The sequence below is a fragment of the Daphnia pulex genome, chromosome 1 (genome assembly GCF_021134715.1).
Source record: "Daphnia pulex isolate KAP4 chromosome 1, ASM2113471v1".
Classification (NCBI taxonomy): Eukaryota; Metazoa; Arthropoda; class Branchiopoda; order Diplostraca; family Daphniidae; genus Daphnia; species Daphnia pulex.
Window position 1 is genome coordinate 2939578 of NC_060017.1, and position 17899 is coordinate 2957476.

General features: G+C 44.3%; 4 protein-coding genes and 2 long non-coding RNA genes across 6 annotated transcripts; 3 read left to right on the top strand and 3 right to left on the bottom strand.

Moving 5' to 3' along the window:
• Positions 1-709: 709 nt before the first annotated feature.
• Positions 710-3038, bottom strand: LOC124189046 (cyanophycinase-like). The gene is made up of 9 exons (XM_046582010.1): positions 2765-3038; positions 2618-2695; positions 2378-2555; positions 2148-2274; positions 1887-2039; positions 1706-1820; positions 1426-1558; positions 1207-1354; positions 710-1091 (listed from the first exon to the last, which is right to left on the bottom strand). Exons 1-9 carry the CDS (start codon positions 2891-2893, stop codon positions 929-931), a joined length of 1224 nt encoding a protein of 407 aa, XP_046437966.1. The 5' UTR covers positions 2894-3038; the 3' UTR covers positions 710-928.
• Positions 3039-3137: 99 nt separating this feature from the next.
• LOC124189032 lies at positions 3138-17154 on the bottom strand. The gene is made up of 10 exons (XM_046581996.1): positions 16990-17154; positions 16598-16665; positions 5853-6009; positions 5601-5670; positions 4826-5527; positions 4513-4593; positions 3995-4405; positions 3729-3833; positions 3567-3642; positions 3138-3435 (listed from the first exon to the last, which is right to left on the bottom strand). Exons 3-10 carry the CDS (start codon positions 6005-6007, stop codon positions 3266-3268), a joined length of 1770 nt encoding a protein of 589 aa, XP_046437952.1. The 5' UTR covers positions 6008-6009; positions 16598-16665; positions 16990-17154; the 3' UTR covers positions 3138-3265.
• Positions 3433-4000, top strand: LOC124189083. Its single transcript, XR_006872611.1, has 2 exons — positions 3433-3652; positions 3740-4000. It is a non-coding gene; the product is annotated as an uncharacterized LOC124189083 (long non-coding RNA).
• LOC124189024 (interferon regulatory factor 2-binding protein 2-like) lies at positions 7649-13518 on the bottom strand. Its single transcript, XM_046581985.1, has 4 exons — positions 11287-13518; positions 9228-9785; positions 8741-9114; positions 7649-8622 (listed from the first exon to the last, which is right to left on the bottom strand). Exons 1-4 carry the CDS (start codon positions 12323-12325, stop codon positions 8488-8490), a joined length of 2106 nt encoding a protein of 701 aa, XP_046437941.1. The 5' UTR covers positions 12326-13518; the 3' UTR covers positions 7649-8487.
• LOC124189094 lies at positions 13857-14164 on the top strand. The gene is made up of 2 exons (XR_006872612.1): positions 13857-13967; positions 14043-14164. It is a non-coding gene; the product is annotated as an uncharacterized LOC124189094 (long non-coding RNA).
• Positions 17155-17172: 18 nt separating the features above from the next.
• LOC124189067 (mitochondrial import inner membrane translocase subunit Tim9-like) lies at positions 17173-17883 on the top strand. Its single transcript, XM_046582017.1, has 3 exons — positions 17173-17327; positions 17558-17653; positions 17711-17883. The coding sequence occupies exons 1-3, from the start codon at positions 17274-17276 to the stop codon at positions 17828-17830; spliced, it is 270 nt and encodes an 89-aa protein (XP_046437973.1). The 5' UTR covers positions 17173-17273; the 3' UTR covers positions 17831-17883.
• The last annotated feature ends 16 nt before the right edge of the window (positions 17884-17899 follow it).

Sequence of the window (17899 nt, forward strand, 5' to 3'; positions counted from 1 at the left end):
GTCGTCATCCGCCATCAAGTGGCCATTTTTCGCCGCCAAATCTTATTCCGCAAAAATGACCGGTCTTGCTGCTTGCAAATGAACAGTAAAATAACAAAAGAAACATCTACTCTTCACTTTCTTTCCTTTTTACCAGTTCCCGGAATCATGACGATCTGGTTGTTGGAGCTCATTTATCTTCACGTTTCCTGACACATGCACTTGCACAATATCGATCAGCAAACAAAAACAGCTATGCTTCAGAGCACTCGAGAGCCACCGGTCGGTTCGTTACAGGTTTTCGTGCACCTTTTTTCGTCCGTGCAGATTATTTCGATTCCCTTTTTTTCCCCCTTCACCATTGCAAAAGGTCAACGACGCTCATTGCGTGGTGCTCTCGCAACTTTATCGATGGGCTCTTAGTTTTAACGAGTTTTACGACGTAATAAGGTCAAACGATTTACGGAAATGGCATTTGATATGTTTTCTTTTCTTAAAATAATTTTGCCATTTCCGATGGCCTTATATCCTTCCGATGCATTTGATGGCCATTTCTCAGCTAACGGATGCCAGTTAGCATGTACTTAAAGACGACGATTTATTTTCGACGGTCTCGGCCGTCTAGTGCTCGAAATCGATTTCTAATTCAATTAAGACAGCAGCGCGAACTATTGTGCAGCACATTGACCAATCGAATTCCAGACAGGAAAAAGAAGAGAAAACAAAAGCGTCAGTGGTACAACTTTAATCTTGTTTGGCTGACGTACAAATTGATCAAGGAAGTAGTATATTGCACGTGGACATACACTCTACGGGCTTCCGACTACACAGGGGCATACACATTCTATAGACCCCTTCAAACTTATCCTTTTTTTTTTATCTTTAATGACTTCGTCCTCATAGTAGCAAGTTCCAAAATAGGGATCGATTTTTATAGTTTCAAAGTTGCTTAGGCTTTTGTTGAAATTGAAACTGACAATCGAGCATAGGAGATGAGATGTTGCGAAGTCGATGGCGAATCGTTGTGGAAAGATTCACCGGAACGACTGTCCATGTCAACTACGAATTGAGGTGAACTTTGCCATGTCACTGATGACACCTTCTTGCTTAATCTATGACATATAAAATAGGCCCAACCAAAATCCCATTTGTTAGTGTGAGAAATAAGAAGTTGTGCAGAAATGTTGTTAGTAGAAGAAAAAATGATTTGATTAAGAAGTTACTCACTGCGAATCAAAGAGTCGTTTGGCTACATGGTTGAAATTTCCCTTGGTTCCGTCTTTGTTAGCTGAAAAGATGTCGTCACTTGGTGCGGCCAGAACATGCCACTCTTCTCCAGACAAATCAGATTTCCATGTGGCAGGAAGCACTTCCTCTAATAATTGCAAGAATAATATGATAAGGTATTTAATTTCTCTAAAAATAACCTAATGATGACATCTTTACCTGTTCCCAAAAGGATCTTATCATCCTCAGTGAGGAAAGTTATTTGAACTCCTGAAATGTGAAGTTTGGGTGATGTTGCATAATTGGCTTTGGTGGGATCGATTATGGTGATTCCTCCCTTATTCCCGAGAACCTAATGTGAAACAAAAATGATTAAATGGTAATTACGATTAAATGGTGTCGACGGAAGAAACATTATCATGTCTCAACATTACATTTAACGTTTGACAACTGAAATCGACCGAGACGAGAATTGAATGTGCGGGTTTGTTTACATTACCTCTGCGTATTCTTGTTCAGAACCTACACGGTAGATGGCTAACGCCATTTCTCGATCGATTCCCAGACCATATGTATTCGCCGTTCCACGCGTATCCAAGAGGAGACGAATGGTTCTTTGGAAATCGAAACAGCTTTTGAATTGAGAACAAACAGTATAAACTTTTTAATTAGCAACCAACCTGCCGTGCAGAGAGTGCTCATTAAAATGTGGCTCAATTAGCCAAGAGCGCAAGAAACCAAGTCCGCTAGTCAAGTAAAAGCATCCGGCAAAGTTCCGTTTGTGTCCGCGTCGACCAGCAGATGCTTGTTCAGAATGAACTCTGGTACCGTGTCTATACATAGTGAATATCATAGTACATAAATATATGGATTAGTTGAAAGTTTGATGTCGTCGTCGCCGTTGGAGAGAGACATTGTTTTAAACTTTATCCATTACATACACCAGTGTTTCGTAACTATGTCCAGAAACGGGTAATGGTGTGCCAGATAAAGCGGCAGAACCAGCTCCGCTGCCGCTGATGACTCCACGTTGGAATTTCTCTCTCAACGCAGCCAATACAATGGTATCTAAATTGGAAAAAAATTTACGAATAAGCATAAAACAAGTAATGCGACATCTGTAAAAGGACAAGTTGATTTCATGACGCCAAAGCAGTTTGGCCGGACATACCGGTTCCATCAGCATTTCTAAGGACACGGACGAGTCGATGTACATCTCCATCATCAATGAAAATGGCCGACTGTTTCACGATCATGTTGGCTATAGTCTCGTTGTTGGCACTGTCCTCCACCGACCCACTAACCGGAATCCAAGTCACTTGACGAGCCCCATGATTCATTAATATGGTCTGTATAACGTAAATGCAATTTGTTTTATTGTCATTCAATAATTCATTCCATTTTTATGTACCTTTAGCTCTTTAGAAGCTTCTTCCGGATCATCCCTTGCGGCCGTTATGACGCCGATTTTGGCTTGGCCCCTACCGCCCTAATATAAACAACAAACGAGAAAAGTCAATTTAAAAATTACGGATAAATGTCTTGAAGCGAAACTTGCAGCAAACAAGATGAGTCGATTCCAGAAGAAATAGGATTCTGCCGTGAGTCCACCGCCAGCCAAAAAGAGGTGCTGGGCATCGACCGACGCCAGAAAAAGGAACAAAGCCAAAACTCCTCCGACCCTCATTTCCGTTCACTTTCTTACTCTCTCTCTCTCTCTCGTTCAAACCTTTTGCCAACTAAACTGCCAGCCTCTGGACGATTTGGTTAGCAAATGATGGATAATATTCTTTGTGTATCAAGTCCAACGAACTCCTCTCTGGTCTCCATGGCCGTTATCTTATCTCTCGGGGTAGGGCGGCTATGTAGACTCTTACATTCTTTGTTGTCGTTTCATCGATGAACAGTTATCATCTTGTCGAGACGCTTTATCAGTTCAAAAACTACACTTTGTGTATTTGTTCAGTTTGTGAGTTGAGTATAGATGGACGTCGGAATCGTGAGAGTTGCTGTAAACAATGATGAGTTTTGTACAGGTAACAAAATAGACGCCATTTTTTCATTCAGATTCCAAGTCGTCATCTGTGGGGCTGAATCGTTCAGCCGGAATCTCGCCCAGACTTCCGGTGGCCGATTGGAAACTGGCGGTTGAATCCGATCTTGACGTTTGTTGTTGCGGTAAAAGGATTTCGCCCTGCGAACTGCCATCTAGCAGCGTCGACGCCAACCCTGTTTGAAAAGAATGAAAGCCATGCAGAAAGTCTGTTTGTTTAATAATACAATAAGGAAGCTTTCAAAAAATGGGAATAGAGTTTTATAGTACATATGAGAAAATGGTGAAAAAGCAAAGTTTAACGTACGGAAGTTGGATGATGGAACAATATCCCTAAAAGGGATTTGCCCTTCACTGAGCGTCACTTCGGCGGATCGATCCATCTATGCGACGGTAAAAAGTGAAGCATATAGTTAAAATTGAAAATTTTCTCGCGTCTTTCATGCTTAGTAGATGATCAATTATTTACGTTATTTCCAGTCGCTCCTCTTATTTTTTGAACAGCGACCTGCCCGGGACTGGTGACACGGTTTGGCACTTCGCCTTCTGACAACCAACTCACGGCAACGGTGGCCTATAATCGAGTTTGAAAACAAGGAATAAGCCATTAAAAAAGTAAAAGAAACTGGGGAGGGGGACAAAGAGGATTGGTTGGAAAACCAAAAAGTTTTGTGATGGGAAAAAGAAAGATGGCACGTAGTGCTGTAGTCTCTTATTAGATCAATAAATAAATACACTGGAGGAAGATGCGTTGGTGGAAAGGCTGCTGGATGATAGTAGTATTCCGGTAGCGTCCGAGGAGGAGGAAGAAGAAGAAGCAACGGCTGTCATGTTGGACAAAGATTCGTGAGCGGCAGCTTCGACTTGTCTGATTAAGGATTCGAAACAGGAAGAAGGTGGCGTAGGAGGGTAGCGTCGTCTCCAGAGATTCAAATCCAGTGGTGGCGCCGGGTCCGGAACAATATTATTGCAACTTGTCCTCGGCGGAGTCAACGGTTCGTCTACTTCTTCTTCTACTTTTACTTCTTGTTCGACTTTACTGGAAACTTGCATTATTTCTTCTTCTTCCGAATCCGATGAAACAGGACGATCCGGACCGACCGCTCTATCCGTTTGATGCCATCTTTCCATCACGGTTGAAGAGTCCTGATTATAAGAAAACAAAATAATCAAATTGCCATGTTGTTTTCTTTTGCCCCGACTGCTGCTGTTTTTTTCCTTTTTATTTTTTATCTCTCGACGAGTTTACACACCTTGACGTTGCAGATAGTCGTCTGCGTGCAGCTATCGATTGTTAGCCGGAACTCGTTGTCGTCGTCGTCGTCGTTGTCACGCTATACATAAACCATAGAAACACATTAGCTCGTTGAAACTTTGACAAGAGCTGTGAGCACACACACATATATCCGAGCCCCAAAAAAGAGACACAGATACGACGGTATCTATCTATCTATACAGGAAGTATATATCCACGTCAACTGCACACGAATCTGTTATTCATCACCCGGACGATAGCAAAAGTTAGACTGTAGACAGACAATACACACACACACGGCCTCTTCTTACTTGACATTGCCTGGGAGATTCAGGTTGCTGGATTGGGCCAATCGAATCGACAGCTAGTTCCAGTTGAGTGGCCAGGAGGTCGCAAAAGAGGCGGGCCACATCATCCGGCTGGATTTCCAAGTTGGGTGGCGACTGCTGCTGGTGGTGGTTGGCGCTGCTGCTGCTGCTACTGGCAGTGCGTTCAGTCAGCAATTCGACGGATGCAGGCGACTGGCAAATCGTCGAGACGATCGATGGACTTTGGACGCTGATGACGTGATTTAGGGGACGATCCGGCTTTCGCGTGGCAATAGTGACAGACGGAAGCTTTTGAACGCTTAGTCGGCTTAGCTTGTCTTCCTGGACTGCAGCAGCAACTGTCTCTGTGTGACGGAATCGATAGAATCCGACGCGCGGAGATTGCTCAGACTCTTTTCCTTTTTCTTCTTCTTCATCAATTGCCGGTTTCTTGCGTCTCTCCAGGGTTTCTTTAACAGCTTCCAGCAGAGCTTGACGAGACGGACTGCCCGGTTGGGGAAGGAATCCGGGTTGTTGTTGGTTGCTTGAAAATGAATGGACGGGTTGTTCCGTCTTCGGCTTTTGCGGAGATTGACTCGCTTTTCGGGGTATCAAATCGGGAAAATGTCGTTGCGAACGACGCGGAGATTGTGCAGGATCGCCCGTCTCCTCCAGCATGGCCGCCCCTAATCTTCCAATCGTCTCCTATGGGAAGATACAATTTAATTAAACTTGATCTGACGTGAAAATTGACGATGAGTTATTAATGTGGACTGACTTGAATGTCTTGATCGATGCACTCCATATTGCTCTGAATCATGGAACGAACCTGAGCCCATTGGCGATCCCTGTGGGAGAATCATACGATATATCCAGGTCAATAAATTTGGCATCGTTCAATAATTAATAAAAGAATATCAAATGAATTTGGCAAACGAATTGCTCGCAAGTCACCCGAGAAGTTTAATCATTTAATCGTTGGGGAAACGAGAGTAAGGCGAAGCCAAATGAAAATTGGTTGGCATTTTACCTCATTACTCTGGCGAGGTGAGGAACAATCGATTTCTGTCCGAGTGCTTCTTCCTCATCCACTTGGCGCGATTCGAGTTCTTGGCGGCGTTCCTGTAACCTTCGGAGTTGCTCCTTCATTTCGCTTATCATTCGGCTGTCCTGACGGCGATTCATGTCTAGCAAACAAAATAAGAACATTACGTACAGGAAAACAAAAAAGATAGAAGAGATGACGTGAAATGGCCGTCAATTGGCGTGTGTGTGTGTGTCTTGAGAGAATCACGCGATCGTCAACAAACAACTTTAGAAGGTTTCTCACGCAACTTTGGGAGTTTATGTAAGGAAAGCAAATAAAATGGGTTCCTTCTCTTGATAAACATGTGACATCACGAGATTATATATTTCTTTATCTTGAAAGTGTTTCATCATCTGCATTCCATGTCCGGTTTGAACGGCCCTCCCGATTTGAAAAAAATCATACAAACCAACACGCCGAATCGAATGGCACAATGGCGAAAATTGCCAATCAAAGTGTGTTGATGTATTAGATTCGTCCTTGACCCAGTATTTCTTTTCACAGTGCTCCAACGGTCAAACAGGAAGTGTCGAGGAATAGAGAGAGAGAGAAAAAAAGCGGACAAAGGTCGACGTCATCAGATTAAGAAGCTATCAAGTAGAGTCGGCGATCAATACTCGGCAGCTCGCGTCTTATTTTTGACTAGAAAATACGATGATGCCGGCGATCAATAAACTCGGTCATCTCTCGCATCACTGAACAAGCGCGCACATTTGGTGGTGATTCAAAATGAATTTTTCAATCGTCAGCATCAAACCATCACACGAACCGAAGAAAATCTCGTGCACGCGTCCAGATTTATCGAACCTCGCGAGATATCTATTCCGTGTGTCTAGTATTCAATGAATAATCAATTGAAAACGAATCCAGCCAATAATGCAACGGCACACACACACACACACACGGTAGAGTGCATCCACATAGAAAAATCAATGAAAACCAAGGGACGCTTAAATGGATAATGGGGCGACCTGGCCACATGCGCACGTCACCGTATCGATCCGCCGGGCGGAATCGATGACGACGCTCTCTAGCAGCCAATCTCGCAGACCAATCAAGATAAAAGTAGTACCGAAGAGAAAAGAAAGAAAAAATGAAAACATAACACGTAATGATATTCTCTTTTTCCTCATTCTTCTCCCTTTCGGTAGTTTAGAACGTGACATGCCTTTTCAGAGTCTACGTGTTGCTTTTACCCAATTGCGTCTGTCGGGGTTGTTGAGGGCTCCCCCTTTTCCCTCTCTTCCAATTATATCGACAAGAAGAGAGAGAGTGTAGTACAGCAGAAGAAGAAGATCGTCATGCCCGACACGTCTAGCATCGACACGCGCTGGCCTCTCCAACACTATCGCGCCAGGGAACGGCTACAGCACCGAGCCGCGCTCGCCTAGCTGAATATAACGACGTTTCACGGCTTTGCCCCGGAACGTGACTTTCGGCCAGCACAGGAGACTTTTTTAGTTCCTCTTTGGGTTCGTGACGTCCAGTCACGTCGTAGACTAATTGAACTTTCAATCCCCCTGCACATGTAGGAAATCAAAAAAATAAAAAATGAAAAAACGGAATTTCCGTTGATACCCGAAAAAATTAAAAATAAGGTGACAACATGTTTTTTCCATTTTTTCTGTATGTTTTCTTTTTGTAATCTGGTATATCTGATATTTTGTTACGCGAGTAATAGTACTAGTAGTAATAGTAATGGTATTAGTAGTAGTAGGTAGTAGCAGTGGTAGTAGTAGTAGTTTTAAAAAATCGCCTTTTTTTTACGACCTGACAAAAATTGGGGGAAAATTGTGGAACCATCAAGTCAACATAAAAAACAATCAACCAAAAAAATATTTTCAACACGAAAATATGACCCAGAAAATAAAGGGACAACTTGGGTTATTTTCCATTTAAAAAACAAAAAAGGACATCGCGTTTTTTTGGCGCACAATTGTTTGTCTTTTTTTTTTGTTTGTTTTGTTTTCAAATTTTCGTAACTTCTTTTGTCTTTCTCTCCAAATATCCAGACACGGAATTAAAGAAAATGCCATACACAATCGGTGTTATGCGTGTGCGTACGGACGATATCTACAGTACACACAAATATGAAGAGAGAAAAAGAAAAAAAACCAAAAGAGACGGAATCATCCAGCAAAATGTCTGAAAACCGAACAAAATGACAATTTAAAAAATGGGAGCAAAAATAGTTGAGCGTTTCGTGTCTGTGTCTGTCTAATAATGGCCGTTGCACTTGATTATTTAAAGAGTGGACAAAAAATCATTGAATCAACAAACGGGCAAAGGAAATAATTCCTCCACCCTATAATGTGTATGTGTTTCATGTTGTTGTTGTGTGTGTGTCTGTGTATGTGGAGAAACACGCACGGCATGATCCACGCGGGATTTGTATCGACAAAAATTCAAAAGAGAAAAAAAAAAAAAAAATCAGGACCTTCCAAACGGGTCACAAAAAATCACTCCGATATCAAAAAGGAATACGGAGGAACCAGAAAAAAAGAGAGAGCTCAAAATATGGGGTTTATGAGGGGGTGGTGGTGGTGTCGAGAGGGGGAAAAAAATTTGAAACTTGTTTTCAAGTTTCCCGCTCTTTTGTGAGCGGTTTGTTGTTCATCTCCTCTCCCAGGATTGTAGCGATTTCGCCTTGCATGAAGGCCCAGGGAACATTTGACCCGGCCAACGGACATTTCTCTCCGCTGGGGCAGTAAACCTGCGTGAGAGATAAGAAAAAATCAAATGGTTATCATTTTTTGTCCAGTGATAACGTCCATTTTCTTTATCGGACGACAAAAATGAAAGCAAACAGAATTGATAAGTGCTCCTCTCACCTCTGATCCGGCACCTTGCTGTTTGATGCTATCACGGGAACATGGAAAGCAAAACTTGTGATGCGAGATCGAAGGGCACTGGACAAAGTGCGTGTCCTCTAACCGCTCCTGACAAATGGTGCACTTGAGCGTCGCCGCCGCCGCCGCCGCAGCGGCTGCAGCGGCCGCAACAGCCGGCGGAACGGCAACCGTCGTCGGATTGATGTTGCTGTTGCTTCCGCCAACGCTGCTAACGCCGCTGTCCGATCCGGCGTAGTGAGATCCCGGATCGGAAGGGCTGGCGCTTGTCGCATTCACCTCGGACGTTGAACCGTGGCGCCCGTTGCTCACCGTCGCACCGCCGTTTCCAGATGATCGCCGACTTGTGGCCGATCCTATTTAATCCAATTATCTCGTTAATAATCATCCAAATGTCAAGATAAAACAGCCTTTGCTCCTTGCAATCTCATTAAAACTGTTATCACGCGTAGTGAAACGGTAAATTTACCTGATGAGCTGGGCGAATGCTGGGATCCCCTGGATGGTGTGCGGGAAAGTTGAGCCACTCCGGCAGGTCCGGTCGGCGGACTTCCTCGAGGTGAATTTGAGACGGGCAGTATTGTATCGGCCACCGAAATGAGCGACTGCATCGGCGAAGCGGCTTTGCCTGGATTAGCAGGAGGTACCGCATTCCCCCCTCCGCCACCGGTCAATCCGCTGGCAGTTGTGGAAGGCGGAGGCGGGTGAGCGTGAGAGCCCGGCGGCCCAGCGCCATAGGGTGGAGTAGAAGAAGGTGGACCACCGTTGATGGACGTTGTTGGGTGATGCGGATGTTGTTGTTGTTGTTGTTGTTGCTGCTGCTGCTGCTGCTGTTGCGACGTTTGTTGCTGGGACGGCCCGTGATTGTTACTAGGTGGCAGTGGGCCGGCCGAAGAGTGTGGGGGCACCATGAGCGGATGGCCGGGTGGAAGCTGATGAGGCCCACCCGGTGGACTGTTTCTAGTCAGCGGAGATGCAGTTACTCCGCCGCGATTTCCACCGGATGCAGACGGGATTCCGGGAAATACTGAAAATACCCAAATTAATGTTACGTTCTTTTTCTCAACTCCAAAACACAGAAAATAACCCAGAAAATTGGGAGGGGAGGGGTAGAGGTTTGAACTGGAAAGTGCTTGTTCCATCCATCCATTGTGTGTTGCCGTTCGTGGAAAAACTGAGAAAACCGGTCGGCTGCTGAGAAAGCCGCGGGGATTATCAAGTTTATCCAACGAACTAGAGATACATTTGTGTTTCCCTTTCTAACGCCCAGTCGCCCATGTCCTTCGCTTTTAGACATTTTTTATATATAAAAATACACACACGCCGTACGTGCATTCGTATAAACATTTTCAGACAACAACCAACTAGCCAACCGACCAACTAAAATTAAAAAAAAACCGGTTCAACTTGTCCTCCCTGAAGCTGTTTGTGCTGCTGGAACGACCGTTGCCGGTCACGCCACATACGTGTTGTATTGGGTGGAGATTTCTACCACCATCGGCCGTCGATGTAATTGGGGAAAAAATAGTTGGCCAAAAAATTCTCATCGCAACTTGAACAGATTTTGATATTGGCTGGAAAACAAATAAAATATTCCGACAGGGGGTCAACGTACCGACGAAGCATATTGTAATATGTGCGTATGTGTCTCTGAGTCACGCAATGCACATGTGCGACAACTGGTGACCAAATCCCCCTGCCAAGCCTAATTTTAACCAGCCAAAAAAAGGGCTGGCCCTCGCGGCTATTACCCCGCTGGCGTGAGAGATGATGATGGAAGTTTGGAGGGAACGCTTTCATATGTGACGTCACCTATTACTATGTGGCATTGAATCAGTTATATACACACACACACACACAGAGTGAAAAGCTCACGCTGGCCGCTCTACTGCTCCCTTTTTGTTCGTTACTATGCGCGCACTGTTCCTCTCGGAGAGCCGATCCCGTTCCACGTACACATTTTCACGCCCATTTCCCTTTCAGTCACGCGGTTATATTCTTTACGATAAATACAAATCATGTTTTTTAACTCGCAAGGAAAGTCTGAGAAAAGGAGCTTTAATGAGGCAAACGTGTTGTGGCATCTGGCGGAAGAGTCTGTGGCTATTTTCAATACCCTAGGCTGTCCCGCGAGCTGCACCCCCCCTCCTTTCAGGTTGTACTGTATTTCTATCTGTTTATAAACGTACACGTTTAGCTCAGAGTCTTAAAAATAGACAGCCAAAACTCTTCTTCTTTCTTCTGGACTGCCGAGTCCGTTTAGGTTCTTTGGTACGCGTCCAACTCAGCTGCCAACAAAGATGGCAGCCCTGAGGTCAAAACCCCCTAAAATGACGTTTCTTATTAATAAGGGGTTTTCGCAGTCGCATCATTCAGAAAAATTGTCTACGCTCCTATTGAGGTCTCTCTGTCCGACTAGGAGAGGGAGTACGGTACGGACTAACTGTGCAAACAAGGTGGCGGCCTTGGGAATCCAGTAAAAAGGAGGAATGTGGAGATGATTGATTCACAAATGTATAAAAATTTACCTTTGTTAGAGGATGGAGCGTCGAATGAATTAACTCGAGTGGGTCGTTCCTTGTGATTCAACCGGCCGTCACGCGGATCAAACTGGACAGGCAATCCGACTGGAAGCGAATCTCCTCGCGTCAATTGAGGCCGAAAATCGGATATCGTTTCCATGGCGGATCGTTTGGATCCGTCAGCGTGTTGCAGCTGGACCATCATACCGTTACTCGACAGGTACGAAGTGGCTTGAGACGGAGCATTGTTGACGTCGTCGTCGTCTCGTTCTCTTTTAGGTCCACCGGAACGGCCGTGTGAATTGATCTGCATGTGGTGACCACCGGAAGAGGGACCACCGCGAACCGAAGGTCCACGCGGATCGGAATGATCCAGCGAATCCATTCGGGTCATGACACTATTCTGCTGCTGCTGCTGCAATCGAGACGGGTAATCGGCAGGTAAATGTCGAGGGCGCTCATTTATATGCATGTGATTGTAGCCGCCTGGTGGTCCGACTGGTCCAGGAGGTCCATGAGACGAACGAGACATGGACGGGACTCCGGGATGTCCTCCATGCCCGTGACCTCCGTGAGCATGGGCCGGCATGACATTAGCTAATCCATCCGAAGCATTGTTGCCGTTGCTCAATTCCGACTGCCGATTCTGCAGCCTTTCGACCGGATGGCTGGATTTGCCCGGCCCCGGTGTCGTCGTGACTCGCAGTTCGGCCGGTCGTTGCGACGACGACGACGACGTTGGTCCGGCCGTTGGTGGCATGGGTTCGCCACCAGGGTAAGGGCCTCGTTTCATCTGTCGTGCTGATTCGATGACGAGTTCGATCCTGTCGGGTCCTTCATAATTGACGCATCCACGACAAACGGGTTCGCTAAAGTCTTGCAGCATGGCCCATGGCGTTCTGGGTAGATCGCAGAGGTAGCAATGTTGCCGCTTGTTGCTACCCACTAGTCCGGCACCGCCTCCGCCCGATGACGAACCACCTCCAGCCGCCGACATGTTGGCCGCACTGCTGCTGCTGCTGCTGCTGTTGGCCAACGAAAGCATTGGCGGCAACGCACCGGCGCTGCAACGAAGATCCACCTTCAGGCGATCAGTGTTTATTGTTTGATCAAATTCAAAAAAATAACTATTCGGTGAAACCAAAACCGATTGATTGGTCTGTGCGTTGGTTGGCCGAAAAAATCAACAAGATTCGACCGAGAAAAGGTTCAAAACAGTGGCCGACAACAAAAACATGGCCGTCAATCGAAATTCCTTTGCCAACACGCAGAAACACACTGCACACACACACAGACGATTGCAAGAGCACGAACAAATTGGGCTTCACGCCGTCGTTCTGTGACGACACACAACAACACCTGGTCCTGCAGCAGCGGGAAAATGGCGACACATTCACAAACGAAAAATGTTGGCAAGTCCGCGAAAAGAAACAAACAAACAAAAGAAAAATATTTCAACGAAAAAAACTGGCGATTGTGTACGGAATCGAAGAACAACCGAGAGACAAGCGTCGAGCGTGACGACCAATCGACTACTAACACACAAAAACTGGCCTACACAGAGGCGCCCGAGAGACTCGCACACGCGCGCACTTCACTACGCGCCTTCGGGGGGCTTCAGCTTCGACTGACGGTGGCGCCACTAACGGCAGCCAAGTCGAGAAAAACACGAGACGCCGTATTTAGAGAGTGGGGAATATAATATATAATCGTCGTCAAAACTTGTTTCTTCCTTTCGATTAGAAAAACCAGTTTTATTTTTTAGAAAATGTCGTTACTCGAAGACGTTGGTTTGTTTCAAATCAAAATGTTAAAACAAGTTTATTTGAGAGACGAGAGAGAAAGAATTACAAAATAATAAAGATGGCCGCCATATTTATTAAGCTCCGCCCCGCCCTATACGTATGCATGGCCTTGTGTGTTGCCCAGCCCTAGTTCTCTCTCTCTTTCGTCTCTTTTTTCATCACCCATTCCGCCACTTTCCACAGTCATTCCATTTCCCCTCGAAAAAGAAATAAAAGTGTGTTCCCAACCCAGCAGACACGAGAAGCGGTAAATCGATGCTGTGTGGCGGCCATGTTGTGTGACGTCACAGACGACTTGTGGTGGTGGCCCGGTTCCAAAGAGAAAAGGGCGAGTGGGGGGGAAGGGTGGGAATAGGTTGAGGCACGTTTTCTCCCGTTGAGCTATTTGCAGCCGAGAGAAAAATAAGAGACTCTGTGTGTGTGTGTGTGTGGACTCATTCCGTACACACACGCACGCCCAGTTATTTCTTTTGGCCGTGGCCTTGCATTCTCCACAGAAAAGAAAGATGGATGTCTATTTATGTGTGTGTGTGTAAAAGTCGATTTGGGAAAGATCGGGGGTGAAAGAAAAGATGGCCGCGCTTTTTTGGGTACAATTTCAACTGTTGAAAAAAATATTTTTATTTAAGGGAAAAGAACCGTTCGGGTGATGGCCGCAGGCATCGTTTCTTTAATGCAGGTCAAACTGAAACGTTAAACTGTGTGTGTCCAGGGTGGAGGAACTCAACATTCCAGGGGACTTTAAAGAGGGTTTTTCTTTATTTTGCGGAAGACGATTATCTCGGTTCTTTTTTTAGCTTCAATAAAATAAAAACAAGAAAAACCTTGGAAAAATCGACGAAACGTGAAAAATCCGACGAATCGGAACGTCGAATCTTCCAAGTGTGTCGCCTATTGAATTATTGGTCGATAAGGACCAAAGTCCAAATTTTATAAAAAAATTTTATTAAAAAACAGGTTTCAGCGAAAATGTCTACACACACACAAAGAAATACTTGGCAGCAGCAGCAGCGTGTGGACTCTTGACTGTGACGCAACTTGGCCTCAATTTTTCCGTGCCGAGAAAAATAAAAAAAGATTGAAATTGTGAACTCTTTTTTTTTTGTTTATTATTCAAATGACGACGCGCAGATCGCCGCCCTTTTTATCACGAAAAAAGAGAGAGGGAACGATGCAGGAAACGTGGCCATTTTTACACAAAAACACGCGCCCTATCAGCGTGAAAGGGAAATAAGATACGGGCGACGTCATCACGTGGCATGTTTTGCATTTTATCGATCAGAGCAGTGTAAAGTTTAACTCTGAAACAATTTGGGAGAGCGCGTGGTCTCGAGAATGGAGGTGGATAAAGCAACCGTTTGATAAAGGGACAGAGAATGAGAGAAACGGAAAAAAAAGACGGAGGGGTCTGATTAGATAGGGGGGAGGGCTCTGACTGGGTGGTGATTGGTCATGGCTAAAAGTGACGTCAGCATATTTTTCTTTTTCTAGTTCTTCCCTTTTTCTGCTTAAGTCTTTTCTCTTTGGAAGGAAAAATTTTTCTTATCTTTGAGCCCTCAGGGGACGGTTGAAAAACGGGCGCAGGTCATGGAAGCCAGGTGGTGTGGTGGTAGCTGCTCTGGCCACGGCTGTGACGTCACAGACCACCTTGAGGCGTCGTGCCAGCCAGCTATATAACACACCAAGCCTTTCATCCCGTCTGCTACCGCTGACGCAGTTGCGTGAAAAAAAATTTTTTTTTTACTCTCTCACGATGCCGTTCCGCGGGATCCGCTCGACCAGATTTTCAAGAAATAAAAAAGAGAAAAACCAAACAAAATCAATAATAAGATTTCGTATGACGGCTGCGCATGTGCCGGAAGTTTTCATCGGCAAATCGATGATCAAGAAATCGATAATGACGCAGCTTCGAACACTTGAGTTGTGTCTCGATCGATTTCGATTGGTTCCAAGTCGCACACACGAGAGAAAGCGGTCAACGAACCAAAACACATGAAATCGATATCTTTCGACGAAAAATCAAAAACTTTCACTGTTTAAACGATTTATTTAAACTTAAAAATTATGATGGAATCCCTTTTTTGGGATGGAGCCAAAAGTGGAAAAAGAAGAAAAAAAAATGGCACGGTCACGAAATGAATAAAGAAATGGCGTGCGTGATGGCAGGGTTGAATCGTGAGAGGGGCCCCATTGATTACCATACGGCTTTGAATATAAATAAATTAGGATAGGGAAAACGTGACCAGTTGAGCAGCTTCAAGTCTTCATCAAGATATAATATCTTTTAACTAGAATTTCTCTTTCTAAACAAGAAAACATGATCCATCAAAGAAAGACGAGAAAAACCAGTTTCCCAATAGCCGACAGCCAAGTACACAGACCTTGATGGCGCCATATATGGCCGTCTTTCTCTCTTTAGATATTTAAATTCTTTTGCCATCAGCTTCCCTCTATACCTTTTTTACTCAACGATGGCCTTATAGGGCACACGTTGAATCATGGTCTCTAATCCGGTTTCTCTCGGCCATTTTCAATTGCCTTATTTAATCAAAACTTTCATAGCACCTAAATTTCATTTCATATTTATTCCTGCGTTAATTCTGTGACTAACTGTGATTCTCAGTTTGACCTTGACCTTGAACTCTTGAGACGGATGGAAAATCTCCAGCAGACAGAGATTTCCCCAGGTCAAGAGTCAAAAGAGGTCGCATGAGGTCGTTCAACCGTTCCGCCAATGGAAGAAAGTTGTGTGAGAAAAACTTTCGTGGCCTGTAGGAAAGGTCCATGGATTAGTACAACGTTAATAAAGAGAGCACAAGACCAACTGTTGTTGGCTGTGCCAAGCTCTGGGCCATGACGTCACATCCGCCTAGCGGGAAAGAAAAGAAACGGCCACAACGGGCTTACCGCAACAAGAGGGGAATATAATACAAGCTAAAGAATAAACCGATAAAAACGAAACAACTTCCCTTGGAGCGTGAATTTTTTCTTCTTCCAGTCGCACACACAATCGAGGAATAAAAAAAAAGGGCCTTACAATCGAGAGCCTTACGGCATTGGGCCACTAAAGTCCCATTTGTTGTTGTTGTTTTCGTGTGGAAAACTCTCAAGGCTACGGTGAAAGGAACCGTGACGCCATCTTGCGGCTTGCCCATTCGAAAGGGAAACAATTCAAAAGAATCGCACCGTCCATCTCACCAGGAAGTCGTCACGATTTCTGACTTTACGGCAATTTGACACAATATAATACAAAAATTGAATTAAAAACAATATCGACGTTTGATCAAAACATTTTCTTTTTTAAAAGAAATGACGCGACCCGTCAAATTTTAATTGTCCTCATTTCGGCTGAAAGCAGTTCAAAATTCCGAAAAAGACCTTGATTGAAATTCACAACTTGTACGGTGACGTAACTATAATACGGTCCTTGTGACACATCACGCGAAGACTTATTAAAACAAAAAACAAGGTGCACCATGTCTGAACGTTCTCAGGTTTATAGATTGTCCTACCTGCGTGCGGAATCTTGAGTGGATCCCGGACGTCACGAGGAGATCTTCAACACCTCCAAAAGTTTTTCCTTAAAAACAAAAGAAGGAAAAAGATATATAATAAGTTATTTTTAAAATTCCAAGCACATCTGGAAGTCAGACAAAGACCCAGGTATGACCTCTCTTCTTCTTCTGCATCTCATTTTCCAAAAAGAAATAAAACAATGGTTACAATTTTACGACATTGCTTATTAGCATGCAACTCTCGTCGACTACCTCACGAGGGAATAAAATTGTTTGAATGATGGGAGGTCTGGCAACAACTTATGGGGTAGAATCATCAATGAAGCCCCGGGGCCACTTTTTCCTCTTGCATCTATCTATCGTCATAAAAATGATCGAAATGATCTTACCTCACGCTGCCGGCACCACGAATTCACTCACACGCAACGAAAAGATCTTGAATTCACCCGCGAAACACACTCACGAAGCACAGTGAATCGAACTGACGACAAGGTTTTATTAGTGTTTTTCAAAGCCAAGCTGCCTTGGCGACCGTTGAGTGCGTCGACTGTTCAAAACTGATGTAAACACTGAAGTCACCAATGAGTTCTTGCTTCCTACGCCAGGTGGCAGCTAGTGTCTGAAATCACACGAGGAAAATGTCGTCTGCTTTCACACTTTTCTAAAATCTAAAATGACTTCCGAAGCAATTGACGCCGCTAAAATTGAGGCGGAACAAATCAAATCGGTAACTTATTCGGCTATTATTTTTGTCTATTTGTATAAGTGGAAATAACGATTGTTTTCTTGTTCTCAAATCTGTTGATTGCAAGTCATTTTTTTACATTTGCTAAATGATCAAGTCACGTTGCTTCAACTGGAGATATTTTCTTACGTGCATATTATATTGGTCTTTCTTCGAACGACTGTGACGTATGGATTAAATTTGCATAACTTTTTTTCTTACCCTTTGTACAGTTCCGAGATTTTCTCTTCTCCTACAACAAACTTTCTGAGCTATGCTTTGTGGACTGTGTGTGGGACTTCACTTCGAGGACCATCAAAGACCAAGAAGTAAAAAACCAGAATTTTGTATTATTTGCAAGGTAATTATTATTGTTTTTGTTTCAGAATTCCTGTGCAGTTAATTGTGCTGAAAAGTTCCTGAAGGCTAACCAAAGGATATCTCAGTGTTTTCAAGAGTTTCAAGTCCTATCTAATGAAAATGCATTGGCAATGGCTAAAAAGTAAATCAAATCTAATGTGTGTATGTAGGTTTTCAATAAACATTTAATCCATTCAAACTATGAGGGATTCTCC

Coding starts and splice junctions, on each gene's coding strand:
- LOC124189067 (XM_046582017.1), top strand. CDS start 17,274: ATGACTTCCGAAGCAATTGACGCCGCTAAAATTGAGGCGGAACAAATC. Junction 17,328..17,557: donor AGGCGGAACAAATCAAATCG/GTAACTTATTCG, acceptor CCCTTTGTACAG/TTCCGAGATTTTCTCTTCTC. Junction 17,654..17,710: donor GGACCATCAAAGACCAAGAA/GTAAAAAACCAG, acceptor TTTTTGTTTCAG/AATTCCTGTGCAGTTAATTG.
- LOC124189046 (XM_046582010.1), bottom strand. CDS start 2,893: ATGAGGGTCGGAGGAGTTTTGGCTTTGTTCCTTTTTCTGGCGTCGGTC. Junction 2,696..2,764: donor ATCGACTCATCTTGTTTGCT/GCAAGTTTCGCT, acceptor TGTTTATATTAG/GGCGGTAGGGGCCAAGCCAA. Junction 1,559..1,705: donor CTGAACAAGAATACGCAGAG/GTAATGTAAACA, acceptor GTTTCACATTAG/GTTCTCGGGAATAAGGGAGG.
- LOC124189032 (XM_046581996.1), bottom strand. CDS start 6,007: ATGAATCGCCGTCAGGACAGCCGAATGATAAGCGAAATGAAGGAGCAA. Junction 4,406..4,512: donor CGACTATCTGCAACGTCAAG/GTGTGTAAACTC, acceptor TCTTATAATCAG/GACTCTTCAACCGTGATGGA. Junction 3,643..3,728: donor GAGGAGCGACTGGAAATAAC/GTAAATAATTGA, acceptor ACCGTCGCATAG/ATGGATCGATCCGCCGAAGT.
- LOC124189024 (XM_046581985.1), bottom strand. CDS start 12,325: ATGCTTTCGTTGGCCAACAGCAGCAGCAGCAGCAGCAGTGCGGCCAAC. Junction 9,786..11,286: donor CGCTCCATCCTCTAACAAAG/GTAAATTTTTAT, acceptor GGGTATTTTCAG/TATTTCCCGGAATCCCGTCT. Junction 8,623..8,740: donor AGCAAGGTGCCGGATCAGAG/GTGAGAGGAGCA, acceptor TCTCTCACGCAG/GTTTACTGCCCCAGCGGAGA.